An 18,395-nucleotide genomic window follows, 5' to 3' on the forward strand; every position below is an offset into this window, starting at 1 on the left:
CTTTCCCTACAGCAGCTCCGGTACAAACAGCACTGTCCCTCATCTAACTCACACGGCATCTGAGGCGAGCCGCGGGAGGGGCCGACTTTTATATTCGGCGGACACCTGATCTTCCCAGCCACTCACTGCAGGGGGGTGGTATAGGGCTTGAACGTCACAGGGGGAAGTTGTAATGCCTTCCCTGTCTTTCAATTGGCCAGAAAAGCGCGCTAACGTCTCAGGGAAGGAAGTGAAAGTAACCCGAACACCGCATGGTGTTCGTTACGAATAACGAACATCACGAACACCCTAATATTCGCACGAATATCAAGCTCGGAAGAACACGTTCGCTCATCTCTTTTTAACATCTAACTGACTATTTCCTGAAGTGGAAAAATGTGTCATGGGAGTAGCCACCACCAGATGTACAATGTATAAACCATATGGTTGTACAGTATTACAGCTTTCAGCTCAGCTTTCCTCATCTGACAGGACAACACATGTTCTGTCCTTGGCTTTAAGTCTTTGACTCATGCTTTGAACCTTAATTTGACCGTTTATAGGAGCCTGTACACTCTGTTCCCCCTTGTGCCGTTGATTCCATTTACCAGAAGCCCTACGAGATCCGCTTCACTCTTTCAGTAATTGATTCCATTTGCTGACAATTAATCCATTAGGTTTCAATCCTTCCTGTAAAGAATATTGCAGTATAATACAATATTCTGGCTGTCAAAAAGCAAGAGAAACCCAAAGGAAAAGATTTGACAGTGTCAATCTGGTTTTCGTATGTATCGTGAAAGTTAAATCAATGTTTTAGGATAGGTTTGCATATAGCATATACATGTTTAATTAACAGCAAAGTGTAGGAGATTTCAAGCAATGTTATCCACATGCTGCAGACAAACTTTGTAGTGTGAAAATCCACAGAATGACAATTTTTTATGCAGATTGATCACCGATTTTCCCCATTGAGTTCAACGGAAAAGTCGTAATCCACAACAAATCCAAATTGCTGTGGATTATTTTGTGGATTACCCTGAGATCCACAACAAAATCTGCATGTACCAATGCACAAACTAAAAGCAGGAAAAATTTAAAAATATGCGCTGACATCTATGGAGGCCAGCAGAGTTTGGGGAGGCTGTAGGCAAGACTCAGTATTAGTGGGATTCCCTGCTGATTTGCTGCAGAAAATCTTAATAGATTCTATGCAGCAAATCTGCCCCTGTGGACATAGCCTAAAGGTTTCTTATTAGAGATGAGCGAGTATACTAGGTAAGGCACATTACTCGAGTGAGTAGTGCCTTAGCCGAGTATCTCCCCGCTCGTCTCTAAAGATTCGGGGGCCGGCGCGGATGACAGGTGAGTTGCGGCGGAGAGCGGGCAGGAGAGAGAGAGAGGGAGATCTCCCCTCCGTTCCTCCCCACTCCCCGCCCCCCGCCAGCCCCCGAATCTTTAGAGACGAGCGGGGAGATACTCGGCTAAGGCACTACTCACTCGAGTAATGTGCCTTAGCGAGTATACTCGCTCATCTCTATTTCTTATGATAGTAGTAGCTGTGTAATGAATTGCTATAATAAAATAATGAGTAATATTCGTCATATATTTTCTGGATCAACAGATTCTGTGTTTGAGTTTAAAATATGCTTTCAAAATCTACAGTTGTGCATGTTTCTACCCACAGAACAGCCACGTACTGAATCAGAGTGGGACAACAGCTTCACTTTGAAAATGTTTCTTTTTCAGTTTGTCAATCTGAACAGTTCGACCTTTTACATAGCATTCTTTCTTGGGAGGTAAGTGCATTCTTTAAAAATCTGACCTTCTAATAAAGAGAACATTTTACGCTTTGAGGAACAATAGCCCAATAGCATTTTATATCTATATCATCCTGTGAGACATGTGTGCGGTTATTGTCAAAATTATACTAGTAGTTGGATGGCTGGGACTCAGGTTCAGACTTCATAAATATTTCATTGGGTTTTCCAATTTGATCTGTGTCTACTGCATGTGTCACATAGTCAATGTTAGGTTCAGGACTGCATGTCTGGGGTAGACGGATCAGTCAATAGGGAAATCTTGTTTTTAACATAATGTTTAGACCATCGATCTATGAATTGTATGACACAAAATCTGTAACACAATTGTGTATTCGTAGATGTAAATGACTCCTGCATAATTATTTATTTTGCCATTTTCTGGCTGGCTGTAGCTGACTTAATTGTTCTTTAAAGAGAACCTGACATTACGTTTCTGCTGCCCTATCTGAGATCAGCATGGGTTAGTCTGTTGTCACACTACAATTTCCTCTGCACCCCTGCTCTGCGTAACTGGGTCGGGAGGGCTATTATCACTCCTTAAGAAGAGCACCTAGAATATGAGTGAGGAGACTTATAAGGCCATGCATGCTCCTCTGGGAAATATATGCAAATAAGAAAGATGGAACAATATCTCGTCAGCACTACCTATTGGATGGCAGCATTCCTGCAAATCAATGCCCGAGACTTTTACAGGTCTTTGATAATACCCCTCCCAACCTATGTCATAGACCTCTCATAAGCCAAGCCAGAATCTTACTACACACTGCTGAGGGGCAAACACCCCAAAACAGCTGTCTGTGTATGGATTCTGGATGGAATTTCAATTCCCAATCATTGTTGCAAAGACCTGCATAAAGGGTCGGTCATTGATTTGCAAGAATCCTGCTATCCAATAGGTGGCGCTGCAGAGGTATTGTTCCATCTTCCTTATTTGCATATATTTCTCAGAGGAGCATATATGGCCTTATAAGTCTTCTCACTTACTTTCTAGGTGCTCTCCTTCAGGAATAATGATACCCCTCCCGACGTACGTCATAGGTCTCTCACTAGCCAAGCCAGGACCCTACTGTGCACTGATGAGGGGCAAAACCCCAGAAACAGCTGTCTGTGTATGGATTCTAGCTTGGTTTTCAATTTCCAATCATTGTTGCAAAGACCTGTATAAAACGTTGGACATTGATTTGCAGGAATACTGCTATCCAATAGGTGGCACTGCAGAGGTATTATTCCATCTTCCTTATTTGCATGGGCTTCTTCTGCTATTTTGAGCCGGATCTGTGATGGAACCTCCGACCGGAGGTTCCAACGCAGATGTGAAACTGGCCATATTTTGTCTGTATGCTCTATGATTACACTAGGAGTCCAATATATTATTGTTTTTATTAAGATTTGTCTGTCTCAAGGTTTGGGACAGGGGTGGAGGGTTAAAGTTTTGTGTTTGTGAAGAGCAAAAATTGTTTAAAACAATAAATACTTACCGGAAAAAAAATGCTAAATTTGCTCCAGTTGGAGTGTGCACTGATCTCTTTCTCTGTATTTCTGTATATTAAACTTTACACACTAGAATAAACTTGAATAAACCCTTTAAGTGGGCTCTTGATGTAAACCATCTTCACAGTTCATTGCATCAGAGTAGCGTACAGCGGCTGGTGTTATCTGTCACACTGCAGCACACCATAGCCTGCCCTCTACTGTCCATGAACCAGCAATGTGAGCTGTGACAGGAATGCCAATAGCAGAACAAGTGAAATTCTGAATGTAACCTAAATGTGAATGCCATATACTGTAGGATGTGATGTTATACAAGATTGTTACAAGTTAAAGAAAATCAAAATACTTGAAAATATTTTACGTAAAATTAAACTCTATAAATTAAAAAATATATTTTAAATCAGACCTGTTAATTGTATCTAGATAGCAAAACTAAATTTACTGATTGCTTCCATTTCTATCTTCATGTAGGTAGAAATTATTTTTGGGCTCGGGCTACTTTCCTGAAACCTATGTGCAACTTTTTTCTCTCCCCAGGTTGGGTTCATCCCTGTATGTAGCCTCTAAATTCTGATAATACATTTTTTTGTTAGTCTCTCTCCCGTCCCAACAGTTATGTAATGCTCTTTTATTATTTAAGCGGGCCTCGTTTTAATTAAATTGGCATTTGTTGTTTGGGTACTGCTTAGTTATGGCAGGCATCCATAACAGCCATTACAGTCTATAAAACTGTTCACTGATATCTAAATCCAGCACATTTTGCCAGGTTTAACCCTAGTGGGTTCAGCTATTCATCAGAACTAGAGATAGATCCATTATTTTAGGTTTATCTCTAAACTAATCTTACTGTGTGATTCACATATACATTGAAACTCTTTGTGATTGAAGGTTTACCGGAAGACCGGGGGCATATTTAAGACTTATAAACAGATGGCGCCTGGAAGAGGTTAGTGTACACATCATGTTCCAGCTTTTGATAAAATATTGCATATAGCTTTATAATAAACCTTTTTAATTTGCACAAACCAGTAAAATGTAAGATATTAAAGTGCAATTTGAAACCACTTTGAAGAGTATATAAAGAAAGCGCAAATGTCAGGTTACCAATGAAACCTTATTTGAGGATACCATAGGATAGAGGTAGAGATGAGCAAGCGTACTCGCTAAGGCAAACTACTCAAGCGAATAGTGCCTTATGTGAGTACCTGCCTGCTCGTCTCTAAAGATTCGGGTGTCGGCGGGGGAGAGCGGTGAGTTGCTGGAGTGAGCAGGGAGGAGCCGGGGAGAGAGAGTGAGAGAGATCTCCCCCCATTCCTCCTCGCTCTCCCACGCCGCTCCCCGCCCCCTGCCGACACCCGAATCTTTTGAGACGAGTGGGCAGGTACTCGCATAAGGCACTACTCTCTCAAGTAGTTTGTCTTAGCGAGTACGCTCGCTCATCTCTAGATAGAGGAGATGCTAAGCTTTGACATACATATTGTATTTTTCGGACTATGATATACACTTTTATGCAAGAAAAAAAAAGGTTGCTAAATACACTGCTCCATAATCTGAAGTTAGAGGGAAATGGCTGTACCAGACCCCTGCCTACTTCATTAAAGGGAACCTGTCACTGGCTATAAGCATCATAGTCTACGTTACGGAGTTCACATGGCAGGTTCCAAGGAGCCCATGGAGGTTTCTTTCATACTTACCCGCCTCCTGTTGTCTGTGCTGTCAACCCCGAAAGTTGGTGTGTAGTCAATCAATGGGAGCATGCACAAACAGTCTGCAGCTTTGAGTCCGATGACAAGAATGCAAGGTCTGTGTGCTGACTTTCGGGGGACACAGTGGGGGTGTAAGGTGGATAAGTATAAAAATCCTTTCCCCAGGCCAATTTAGTTTATGGTGCTCATGGACGGTGACAGATTCTCTTTACTAATTGGGCAGATTGCTCTTAAAGCAGTCTACTGTTTTGTATGATCAGTGCAGGAAGGAGAAGTTAAATGTGGTGAGAGCATCAGGTTCAGCTTCCTGTAAAAGGGTGAAGTCACACGAACGTATATCGGCTCGGTTTTTACTCCGAGCCGATATACGTTGTCCTCGTGTGCAGGGGGGGGAGGATGGAAGAGCCAGGAGAAGGAACTGAGCTCCCGTCCCCCTCTCCGCCCCTCTGCACTATTTGCAATAAGAAGAGGCGGGGCGGGGCTAAGTTTCGAGAATTAGCCCCCGCCACCGTCCCACCTCTCCCCATTGCAAATAGTGCAGAGGCGCGGAGAGGAGGCAGAGAGGGGGGCGGGAGCTCAGTTCCTGCTCCTGGCTCTTCCATCCTCCCCCCCTGCACACGAGGACAACGTATATCGGCTCGGCGTAAAAACCGAGCCGATATACGTTCGTGTGACTTCACCCAAAGAAACAGGACAAACAGAAATATCACAAGAGCCTGGTGGGTAAACCTCTGTCCACAAGGTATTAGTTAACTAGCCTAGACCACCAGGGACACAGACAGTAACCTCTCCAATACCCTAGACCACCAGTGAATTGTGCAATTACCTCTCCACTACATTAACCACTCCACTGCCCTAGACTACAGGGGAAGCATGTTACCCTCTCTGAGGAAAGCATAGGATAGAGGTTGAGAGGATGCTCACTTTATATATCATAATTTTAAGACTATAACACATACTTGCTAAAATTGCTAAACACAAATTGCTAAAACTGTTTGTCTTGTAATCCATAGCGAGAGGGGAGTGGCTGCACAAACCCCCCTGCCTACTGCCATTATAATCGGGCAGACGGTTTATGAAACTCTTCCCTATTCTATATAATCAATGCGGGAAGTTGAATGTAATAGCACAATACATTCGGTTTCATGTAAGAAAGACAAGACAAAAGGGCCCATTAAGTTGAGCAAACCACTGGACACAAGATATCAACTCCTCCACTACCCTAGACCACCAGGAGATGGTGCATTAACCCCTCACCTTCTCTAGTCCATCAGTAAAGTATGCCTTCACCTCTCCACTATGCTAAACCCCCAACCCAGCAGTTTAAGGCTGTGTTCATATTGATCCATTACAAAATTATCTGCCTGTAAACCCGAGTCAGAAATCCGCTGCTATTCTGCTACGGTTTTTGCTGCGGATCTAAAAGTGGATTTCTGCGCAGCTTGCCATCACGACATGTCGCTAATTCGTGCAGAAACAGGTCGAAATTCCACGCATGGATTTAGGCCATTGACAGAACTAAATCCACATGCGGATCCAGAATAGCCACAGATTTCTGCTGCCTAATACTTCACTACCCTAGACCACCAGGGAAGCAGGTATAATCCTTACCACTACCTGAGATCACCATAGAAGCATCTCCACCTGTATGTTCTGCTGTTATTAGCTAAGGTAGCCTATGAGACCTGCCACACCTATGAGAAAAATATAGGAATTGGCAGGTGCTGCATAGCAAATCCTGGGAGTACTCCTTGTATACAGGACAATTCCAATAAAAATTTGAATATGGTAAACTGCGGTTTAATTAGTTCCATAATATATTCTTGAAAATAGCTCCAAGCCAGAGCCTCACTTTATGTGTTTATATTATTTGAAGTGGTATATGTTTCTCATTCATTTACAGTGCCATCCCAGTGGATGCCTTATTGACTTATGCATGCAGATGGGCATAATAATGGTATTGAAGCAAACATGGAATAACTTCATGGAGCTTGGTTACCCGTAAGTCACTGTTAACATCTGGAAACATTGTATACAAACAAACAAATATACTTCCCTACTTCCTTACTTCCCACAGCAGCACAACCGAAGGGTTAATTTTGCCACTGTGTACTATTAGAGCAGATGGAATTTTTAATGAATCAAAATAAGCTCTAACTAACTAGAGCCCCCTGACCCTATAAGGATACCTAGCCCCAAACCCCCTCCCTCCAACACCACCACCCTGTGTCTTTTTCTGTCTTGTGTGTAATAGGACAGGTGGTTTATTGGCTGGTTGCTTGCTCCTATTTTTCTAATTAAAATTTACTATGCTGGACCTCTATATTGTGCTGAGAGATGCACAAGGGTGTTGCATTAACCCTATTCTGGGTTCACAGCAGGTTAAGCTGCTGCTTGCAGCCTGCTCTTGGGTGATTAGCTTCTTGCACTCATGCACGTTTTTTTCCCTCTCTTTAGGCAGTCCGTCTTAGCGTCATTCAAGATACCATACGGAGGCAGAGTCTCCAGTAGTTTCTGTCTTTGTATCAGGATAATATTTTCCTTGGCAAATCAGAGTTGCAAGAGGAGGAATCCTCTATTGCTTTTGTGTGCAACTTTAGATACTTCTCAGTCTGTGAAGGTGCTGTAGGTGAAGCTTCACCTGTCTTTTGCTCTAGTTCACACTATTAAACTGGACATCCTGCTGCATCTGTTAGCGCAGCCTGCAGTTGATTGCATACTTATTTATTCTGGAGTACCTAAAGGTATTTGTACTCATGTGACTCAAGTTATCTATAAATCCTTAATTAATGTATTTTTTTGTTGGATGTTTTCAGCAGGTTCTGGTGGCACAAGGCAGGAAGGAAAGCAACCTTCAAATAAATGCACTTAGCTATAAGGACTGTGATATCCACTTGCCTGATAGCTGTGTATTCTATGTGCAAGACTGTTGCCCTTGTGACCATCTCTGCAAGAGGTTTGAATAAAAAATCCATGCTGGTAAATTATATCCCGCCCTTATCAAATTGCAGTAAATTGCTGAAGTCCATCCAGTTATACTACCATGTTGACCAGGGGGAGGTCCTGTATGCACCTCTAGGGGACTAGGGCCTTTAAAGTGGATGAAGCTTTGAAAAAAGCTGAAGAAAAACTTCCTAAAAGGAGACCAATCCTTGCTAAAGATTGAATCTAGATTTCCTATGGGATTAGCCTACACTTATAGATTCAGGACTGTCAAATACAACTTTAAAGAGCCCTTGTTACGATCGTGTGAGCAGACAAAGCACGGGGCCCACAGGATCATGACCACACATAATGGTTTCATGCAACTGACTCTGTGCTACACGGAGGGATGACAGTGCCCTACCTAAGCGGGGACATTGCCCCAATAAGGGCAGCCCAGCGGTCTTCGGATCTGGGCCTTAGCTGATCCTAGGAGCCACGCACCAGAACAGGATACATTCACACACCACATGACAGACCCAGAATACACCGCATACAACCACTAGTAACAGATAGGAAGCTGAATATAAATACCAGGTATTAGTTGACATTTTGTACAAGATGTTGAAAGCTAGCAGGCCACTTCACGGCTCCTGGTTATACTGCTAGTCCCTACACTAACCAGGAGTCCAGTAGAACCGGACAGAGTTCACACAGCATGCTGACACAAAACTGACAGAATTTAAACGTACAAACGGACATAAACCAGATCACACTGCAAACCTCACCAGACAAGCATTTATGACTGCTCACCTTAGGGGCCATACAGACTGACCAGGAGCTGGGTTTATATGTGCACACAGACCCAGGAGATTGTCTGGCAGGCAGAACCACACCCAGCCGCCTCAATCAATTAACCCTCCACCTCCTGTGGAGCTGTGCTGCTAGGAAGCCTAGAACTACAGATCCCAGCAGCACACGTAACAGCCCTCTTCTTAAAGTTGAAATGGCTACTACCTGAAGCCCAGGCTTACTGTGGTACCTGCTCTAACAGATAAAAATGTCAAGATGATGAGGATGCAGTTACAAGGGTCTACTCAGCAGCCTTTGAGGACAGTGACCATGGAAGTTGAAATCTCTTAAAGTGTGTGTAAAAGCTCATCCAGCCATGAAAATGGATAGTGAAAGAGCATTAGGCCTATATGTGTTCATTGCCAGCCCTAGCGCTTTGAATAGGGACTTGCCATGATGAGTAGCATGGCTGCCACAGTGAGCATCAATTGCTGCAGAGTCTAACTTCCAATTGCTGATATCTGAGATGTAATTTTAGCTCATAGCAGGTAAAGTTGACAGCCAAGTCTATGACCTAGTCTGCCACAAATAAAGGTACCCTCCAGAAATGAAAGTCCTCCTCAGAGGCCCATGAAGTTAATGCTGAGGCAGAAGTTCAGAAGGAGGCACCAGTAGACTCCAAAGCCCCTAAGCAGTATGGCTAGTTAGTGAACGATTCTGGGCTAAAAGCGTAGTCTTCCCTGGAGGAATAAGTTCAGAATCCACTTCAGATACCTTGAAGAAGAGTTCTGATGCCAGGAAGTCACCTCCAAAATTTTTTCTGAGTTGGTAAAGTATGATTGCAGATACCTAGGTTCTATATATTACCCTGTAATATGTGCCATTCCGAAAACTTCAGTCTACAATTTCCAGAAATTAAGATTTTAGAGGAGCTCCCTACTCTAGAGAGAGGATAAAGAGTTTACTCTCCCTCATTCAGGCATATAAAGGTCAAATATTGTACTTAGATTCCTTAAAGGGGTTGTCCGGCCATAAACATTAGGTCTCATTACTTCTGTTTGCCAATTTCCATGCACTTTGTAATATACATTGTGCATGGAAAATGAAGCAAACAGAAGTTTTGGACTTACCTGAAGGGATGCCCCCCCCTGTGTTGCTCCTCCGTCGTCCCTGGTTACCACAAGAATCTTCTCTTCTTGTCGGGCCAGCTCTTGTCGGCGCGGGAACGAGCCCTTTCTCATCCGCGCATGCGCAGTTCTTCTCTCTGCAGCCGGGACCGATATACGATCTCCTTGTGTGCAGGGGGGGAGGATGGAAGAGCCTCAGAGCAGGAACTGAGCTCCCGCCCCCTCTCTGCCTCCTCTCCGCCCCTCTGCAGTATTTGCAATGGGGAGAGCCGAGACGGGGGCGGGGCTAATTCTCGGACCTTAGCCCCGCCCCTGTTCCGCCTCTCCTCATTGAAAATAGTGCAGAGGGGCGGAGAGGAGGCAGAGAGGGGGCGGGAGCTCAGTTCCTGCTCTGAGGCTCTTCCATCCTCCTCCCCCTGCACACAAGGAGATCGTATATCGGTCCCGGCTGCAGAGAGAAGAACTGCGCATGCGCGGATGAGAAGGGGCTCGTTCCCGCGCCGACAAGAGCTGGCCCGACAAGAAGAGAAGATTCTTGTGGTAACCAGGGACGACGGAGGAGCAACACAGGGGGGGGCATCCCTTCAGGTAAGTCCAAAACTTCTGTTTGCTTCATTTTCCATGCACAATGTATATTACAAAGTGCATGGAAATTGGCAAACAGAAGTAATGAGACCTAATGTTTATGGCCGGACAACCCCTTTAACTACTTTTGCAAGACATTGAAATTCAAACAAGAGATAATGAGCCTTTCAGGCAGAGGATATTTGGCCTCTGAACTGGGAGGATGCTTACCTATATCCCTGTTTTACAGGAAATCACTAAGAACACCTCTCCAGCTAAAATGCTGTATCAAGTACCTACAATTCATAGCTCATCTTTTCAGGATATTCTCAGCATCTTACGCCTTTATGTAAGGTGGTACTTGCTATAGCTGCCTCTTTAAGAGTACAGGAAACTTCTGTGGTTTCATACCTGGGTGATGAGCTAACAGATGTCATCTTCAGACTGCTGTCCAGTTACTCCACTTGGGTTGGAAATCAGACTGGGGAAAGTCCATCAAAAACAAAGATGTTCTTAGGCTTTGTCCTGAATTCCCAGGAGATATCTCACTGCCTTCTTCCTCTTGGTAGGAAAATATCTTGGCAGCAGGGTCTTATTTGTCATACTAGCAGCTGCAGAGGCAGGTCCTTGAACTTATGGCACTTATGCTCTCTACTGAAAGAGATTCTGAGTCTATAGAGGTACAACCCTGAGGGGTTTAACAACTGGTGCACCCAATTCGTATCTTTGGTATCTCTGAGTCAAGTGGTTTTCAATCCAGTCACCCTGAATCCTGCTGACTACTAATATGTCTCAACTAGGTTGATTAGTACAACTGGCAGACTATACAGTTCAGGCTTTATGAAGTCTCTGGAGATTTTTTTACGCTAGAACTCAGAGAATTTAGAGCCATATGATATGTGCTTTTCACCCACTCAGCAGAGAGAACAGTATTCCATGTAAAGTGGACAACACAAACAACAAGGAGAATAGCACCTGATCAGAACCCCTTCAAGAAAGTGGGAAGCATCATTACATGGACACAGCTGAACTCGTCCCAACCGTTTGCTCTGCACTGCTGACCAACTAGATTGAAGTCTAAGCAGTCCCCAAAAATTGTCCTTGAATCCTGAGAGCTTTAAGCAGATTGCTAAGATGTGGGAAGTACCAGAGATAGATCTAATGGTGACCAGGTTCAATGTCAAGCTGCTAAACACCCTTTATTAGGAGGACAATCCCTTGGCAGCAGATGTATGTCTATCCCTTGCAGGTTCAGGTTGACTTATGTATTCCATCCAGTTTTCCTTGATACCAAGGATATTAATGAAGATCATATAAGACTACGTCACAGTATTAGCCATCATACTGTACTAGCTAGGTCATGGTTCACTCAGCTCATATACATGAGTCAAGGATATTATTATAGGCATCTCCCAGTGCAGAGCCTGGTGTCTTAGAGCACTCAACTCTGTCAAAATGTGTAGAGATTCAACCTTACAGCTTGAATGTTGACCAGCCTCCTTTATAATCCAGAGAGCTTTTGAGACGCAGTGTCGAAGACCTTGTCATAGTCTAAGTCTAAATGCACCACCACTTACAACCTGTACAAGAAGAGGTCTTGTACATCTGGAACCACAATTTAAGAGAGTTGGACAAGAAATTATCTCTGTCACTGAAAACCCATTGCTCCCTCAAATGGCAGAGTCATCTGGTAGAAAAAAATTCAACGGTCCAGCCTCATTGGATCCTACTGACTACTGATACATCCCAACTAAGTTTGAGAGCCCAACTGGACAAATTTCCAGTGTAAGGCACTTGGACTTTAGAAGACTCTTTGACTGCCAATCTGAGAGAACTCAGAGCTATTTACAAAGCACTCTACACTTTGCCCCCAGTTTACAAGGAGAGCTGTCATAGTAAAAATGGAGGCGGTTTGTCCTATATATCACCAAACAGGTACTCAATCTTAATTCCTTCTAAAGGACGTGGGAATGATTTTGTTGGGGCAAAGAAGAGGAAGCAGTTTACAAGAATAAAACCTGGCATCCTCAGACCTATAGCAAAATGAGTTTTGGTCCTACAGGCCTTAATGAGAGGGGGCAAAAAAGGGTCTACAAGAATAAGACCTACCATTCTCAGTTATAACTAAAGACCTACCATTCTCAGTTATAACTAAACTTATAACTAAATGGGTTTTAGCCTTAGAAGCCTTGGTGAAAAGGATCCTAGGTGGGGTCTACATTAGGATATCTACCATCCTCAGACTGGTGACAAAAGAGAGCCTCGGGTTTAGTCCTAAAAATAGCTTTATTCTAATCTCCCTCTGAACCTCAGGTGAAGGTTTCACATGCCACAACATCTGGCACATCTATAAAGGAGATCAAAGGCTTGTCATCTGTGGATCTTCTATAGACTCATCTCTGACAGGGTCCTTCTGAGGTTGCTGCCAAGGTTTCCTCATTGGTGAACTGTAATCCGGTCGTCTCACTTCCAGTGCTCTTTCCGAGACTTCCTTACAGGAGAAATGAGTTCTCCATTCCCATGGTTGTCAAAATCTAGACAGCTAGTAGTAGAGATCAGGAAGGTTGAGAATCTATGCATTCTTTTAGTGGAGAGAAATAAGGCTTAAAAGCCGCCATATATAACCTAAAAGATGAAGCACAGAGACTTTTAATTTGCTTTACTTTTACTGCACCTATTTTTGTTAGAACACACACTCCTAGAGCAGTGTGCACCTCTTGGGATCAGTAAAGTCTGATCCAGTTGGAATCAGGTTTGCCATGCAACTTGGAGCTCGCATTATATATTAATCAACTAGTATAGGTTAAAATTTCGGTTTTTAGAAAAGATGGCTCTTGGGCGGGTCATTTTTCAGTTTCACCATACATGAGTGCCATCCCTATAGGGTGATTACTGGCTAGACCCCTTTGGTTGTGCTGCTGTTGGACATAAGTTTAGCATTTTTTCATGATTGTTAATCTGTTTTTCCTTCGTCCTAATAGCAGCATAAGTGTCCCATCCTAATTATATACTATTACTCTATAATAAACACACCGTAGGAGGAGTTAGACATCTTTCTCATAGGGTGTGGAGGCTCTAGTTAATTAGAGTTTGATTTGATTCATTAAAAATTCCATCTGTCCTAATAGTACAGAGGAGTAAAATTAACCCCCTTGGTTGTGCTGCAGTAAGGACAAAGGGAAAACAGATTGACAATCATAATCAATGCTTTTATATCTATCATTTATTGCAACAGCCAGACAAAATATTTAATTTAAACTATTTTTAATCATGTATTTGTACAGCGACATACATAGTAACATAGGGTATAAGGCTGAAATAAAGACCTATGTCTAGTTCAGCCTACTACCCCCCAATGTTGATCCAGAGAAAGGCAAAAAAAACATTAGGTAGAAGCCAATTTTCCTTGTAGGTGGAAAAAATTCCTTCCCGCCTCTAATCTGGCAATCAGAATAATCCCTGGATCAAGCCATCTGAATTAATCAGTGACTATCACATGTAATATTACACTCAAGACAATTATGTTGTTACATATTGCGCTTCATATTTATTTTATCTACATTTCCATAAGTAAAGAACATTTTGACCATTCTAAATGTAATTGTAGAGCTGATATATTGTTGTAGTTGTCATAAGAAAATGTTGCATTCATTGTCTCCCATACTTATACTTCCTTTTTCTTGTGTACTATTTAGGTTAATTCAGAATTGGTGGACACGTAGAAGATTAAGGCAAGAACATGGTGCACATGGGACAGCTAGTTTGCCCCAGTGGGAGAAAGATTATAATTTACAACCCATTAATGCTTATGGATTATTTGAAGAATACCTTGAAATGAGTAAGTTCATTTTCTTTGTCATTGGAAGTTGGACTAGGAAAAACTGTTCATGGGTAATGTCCAAGGTCTAGTCTATCTGGTATGTGTGTAGTGCAAAGCACTGGAAATGTCTAGTTAGTCTCAAACAATAGTTGTACAATCTCAGGCCAGAAGTTTTTTGGGCACTAAATTTGGGCAAATGATGCCTAACACCCGCCCCCACATACACTCGCTCCCGTGCTGTTACATGGGAGCTATTATTGCTGGCTCGCTCACAGAGCGGCCAGCAGGGGTGCGGAGAGGCTGCAGGAGATTTCTCTTCTCGCGCTCCCTCGCCCCTCTCCACTGACTTAACATAGTGGCCGTTCAATACTGAACGGCTGCTATTTACACTGAGCGATCAGCTCATCGTCCATCGTTTATGCAGCCTAAACGATGGACGATGAGCAGATCGCTGATCGTTTAGTGTAAATCCGTTTGTAAAATAATGTGTAAATCCGCGCTCCGAGAATTGGCACTTTGCAACAAGTTTATTTACACAACGCGTTTCGTCCCTACATAGGGGACTTTTTCAAGTGTAACCATACATTAAAACACAGTCTATTTATACAAATATCTACATACCTTATCTTCATGCGGTCTGCTCCGTCCTGTGTCTCCTCCAGCGTCCTGCGGCGTCACGCCCCCTCTGTGCGTGTCACATGACTAGGTCACATGGTGTCGTGACGTCACAAGCTCGGGCGCTGCTCCTTCTGTGGGAGAGAGAGCGGACGGGCACGATTGCCACTATACAAATACATAAGAAATATGAATGTTACTGGCCTCCATTCATATCCATACCTATCCTTGATTAAAACATTTATTTTGATATTATTGTTATTATATCTATATATAAATTAATTTCTTCGCATCCATATATATATATCTCATATCTTTGTTAAAATGTGCAGCATGATTGTATATAAAACATATATATAAAAAAACTTAAATGAGCCTTTATATATGTAAAATTACCTGAATTTCTATAAATTTCATAATTATAAGTATAAATACCATATATCCTTTTAAAACCATCCATTTCTAATATCATAATAATTCATAATGTTATTAAAATATATATAAAAATATGCATAATAAAACTAGAGATTGTCTCTCACAAATTACTTATGTCTTCTATAATTTCTCTAAGACTTCATTTAAACCCCTGGGAACCAAGGTGTTGAGGCGAAATATCCAGAACATTTCTCTTGTTCTCAATCTTTCTATTGATTTTTCCTGGATATGCTCAATGGGAGTAACCTTTAAAAATGAAGGATCTTTAGCATTATATGTACTAAAATGTCTTGAGATGCTGTGCTTTACGTTTAGTGTAAATAGCAGCCATTCAGTATTGAACGGCCTCTATGTTAAGTCAATGGAGAGGGGCGGGGGAGAGCGAGGAGAGAAATCTCCTCCAGCTGCCCTGCTGTAAACCAGCGATACTAGCTCCTGTGCAGCAGCACGAGAGCAAGCATGTGCAGAAACGAGTGTTGTGCATCGTTTGCCCAACATTTGTCCCGTCTAAATGGGCCTTTACCTCTTAAGACGACTCCTTTCTTCATTATAAACAGAAAATGTTTCAATTTTCCTATCTTTACTTTGAAAAACATCGCACATTTTTGTCCTTTGTTCAAACTCTGGAAAAGTTGTGAAAGGGTCTCTCTCGTGCACATTTCATAATCCATGGTATGGTGTCACGCCGAGACAGCATATTCTTCAATAAAATGCTTCTAGGGAAGAATTCCTTTGTTATACAGCATACAATGCAGCATGCCGGAATATCTTTTGTAGATGCTTTTGGAACCTCGGAGTAAAAACCTCTGTAAGCCTGTTTATAAAATCCTGTATATACTATTGGCCCAGAGAAGCTTTGTCCATACTGCATGGTTCTGTAATACAGCCGTGCGCATTAAATCTAATTAGAAATATTTTTATAAGTATGCTGGTATTTTACTTCTAAAAGCAGATGCTATTATTATATTAATATTGTTAACTTGCTTTTCCCACAGTACTTCAGTTCGGCTTCACAACTATATTTGTGGCTGCTTTCCCCCTTGCACCACTCCTTGCCTTACTTAACAATATTATTGAAATCCGTCTTGATGCTTACAAATTTATCAGTCAGTGGAGGAGACCATTAGCTTCACGAGCCAAGGACATAGGTGAGTAAGACCGAGTATTTCATTAATGTTTGCTCTAGTATGATTATGGTGAACAGTGATGTGAAGTAGTCTTATTCCATGCTTACAGAGAAGATGTTGGAAGGGGTTTTGTTATCTTAGCTGGAAACTTGTCAGAAGGGTTTTGCAGTGACTTGTTAATATATGTAGTTTTCAGATGTGTTACTTTTAATGGCTTTTTAATATATGGCCATCTGCTGTTTGTTTCATTACAATTATTGCCACCATCAATATACTATAGGCAGCCATATTTCTATAGTCCTATTTATAGTCTTTTATATTTGGCCTATTTAAAGCAATATGGCATTGGATGGAAATATGTTGGTTCATGGTTGGCTCCTTTTTATTTAAGGGGCCATTACATTTTCAGACAATCTTTGCTCATCTACCAGCTTGTGTTAGTTTCATCATTTCAGTCATGTACTTGCATTAAAACAATTTGTTGCTTTACCTCTGTAAATCAAGTTTGAAGTGTCTGTCACTAGGGGGTCTTCCTTCCAGACCCTGTTTAATTAACTGTCTGTTGTTAGGTACAGAGCTTCTGTAGTAACAAGGACACAGGGACATTTCCTTAGCAATGGAAGGAGGAGCTATCTTCATACTTAGAGGCTACAGGTTGACAGATCTGCAGACACTGTGATAATGGTTTCCACAATCTCTTCCTTCCCTGTGTGTGTGCTTGTGTGTGTATACACACATTATATTGGGTTTACTCATGATTTGACTAGAATGTCTGAATCATCCTGAGAGAGTAGCAGGGCGGGCATTCCAATACTGCTCCCCTGCTGATTGGCCAAGAGATTTCAATGTAGAATGGGAAGTCAGGGCATGGAAGTACAGGAGAGAGAACTGCTGGCACAATGCTAGGCATGCTACAAGCCCAAGCAGCAAATGTAAGGGTAAGGAGAACCTGGTATATTTTAGAAAACCCATTGAAAACTCAGGTACGCTTTAACATAGGTGTCAGCCAGTAACTGAATGTAAATTCTAGTATCTAAATTGCTCTCTATTAAAGCCATTAAACATAATCCGTTTTAATCAACTCTTTTCTTCACAGGTATCTGGTATGGGATTCTAGAAGGTATCGGGATTCTATCTGTTATCACCAATGCATTTGTAATAGCTATTACCTCAGACTTCATTCCTCGGCTGGTATATGCCTATAAGTATGGACCTTGTGCTGGTCAAGGACAAGCTGGAGAAAAGTATAGTCATGTTTTTTCATATTTTCCATGACTTTGTATTAATGTATTCCAGAGCCATGTGGCTCACAGTGCAATGTAATTCCTCCAATACAAGAAAGTCAGATTGAAATACAGTATTTAGGCAATATTTAGAAATGCTACCAAATTAGTAATTGTCTCCCAAACATGTATTTGGTATTGCTCAGTGTCAGTTTCTCAGAATATGTCGAATGAACACCGTAACCGGCAACTCTAGGCAAATGTTCTCATATGGCGATAAATCCAGCTCTAGTTGTGCCTGCACTGAGCAAATATTGTAATGTAGATTCATTGTGTTAGTAGCCAAAAGAACTACATATGGAACAGTGACTATCATTTTTTTTCTTCTGCTAAGGTGTATGGTTGGCTATGTAAATGCCAGCCTTTCTGTCTTCCAAGTCACCGACTTTGAAAATCGATCAGATTCTGAATTTCATGCAAGAAGATTTAATGGAGCTCCTGTAAAATATTGTCGGTAAGGCCAATGGAATTAATAAGAACAATCCTGTGTGAATCCTGACATTTTTATCTTCCTCTGTTTCTGCATAATGTATTTTTATCTTGTTGTATGTGTTTTGTTCTATTCTTATATAGTAAGCATTGTTCTTTATCATCAAGGTACCGGGACTACAGAGATCCACCTCACGCTCCTCAGCCCTATGCTTATACTCTACAGTTTTGGCATGTTCTTGCTGCACGCTTAGCTTTTATCATTGTATTTGAGGTAAGATGTTA

At 42.0% G+C, this 18,395-nt stretch overlaps 1 protein-coding gene across 1 annotated transcript in view; it reads left to right on the forward strand.

Moving 5' to 3' along the window:
- ANO4 (anoctamin 4) overlaps positions 1-18,395 on the forward strand; it is a 182,346-nt gene that overhangs the window by 159,399 nt on the left and 4,552 nt on the right. The window contains exons 20-27 of the mRNA XM_066589846.1: positions 1,664-1,775; positions 4,179-4,236; positions 6,900-6,997; positions 14,097-14,239; positions 16,267-16,419; positions 17,495-17,642; positions 18,016-18,135; positions 18,279-18,384. Coding sequence (XP_066445943.1) covers positions 1,664-1,775; positions 4,179-4,236; positions 6,900-6,997; positions 14,097-14,239; positions 16,267-16,419; positions 17,495-17,642; positions 18,016-18,135; positions 18,279-18,384 — 938 coding nt within the window. The remainder of the gene's footprint in view (positions 1-1,663; positions 1,776-4,178; positions 4,237-6,899; positions 6,998-14,096; positions 14,240-16,266; positions 16,420-17,494; positions 17,643-18,015; positions 18,136-18,278; positions 18,385-18,395) is intronic.

The sequence above is a fragment of the Eleutherodactylus coqui genome, chromosome 2 (assembly GCF_035609145.1).
Source record: "Eleutherodactylus coqui strain aEleCoq1 chromosome 2, aEleCoq1.hap1, whole genome shotgun sequence".
Classification (NCBI taxonomy): Eukaryota; Metazoa; Chordata; class Amphibia; order Anura; family Eleutherodactylidae; genus Eleutherodactylus; species Eleutherodactylus coqui.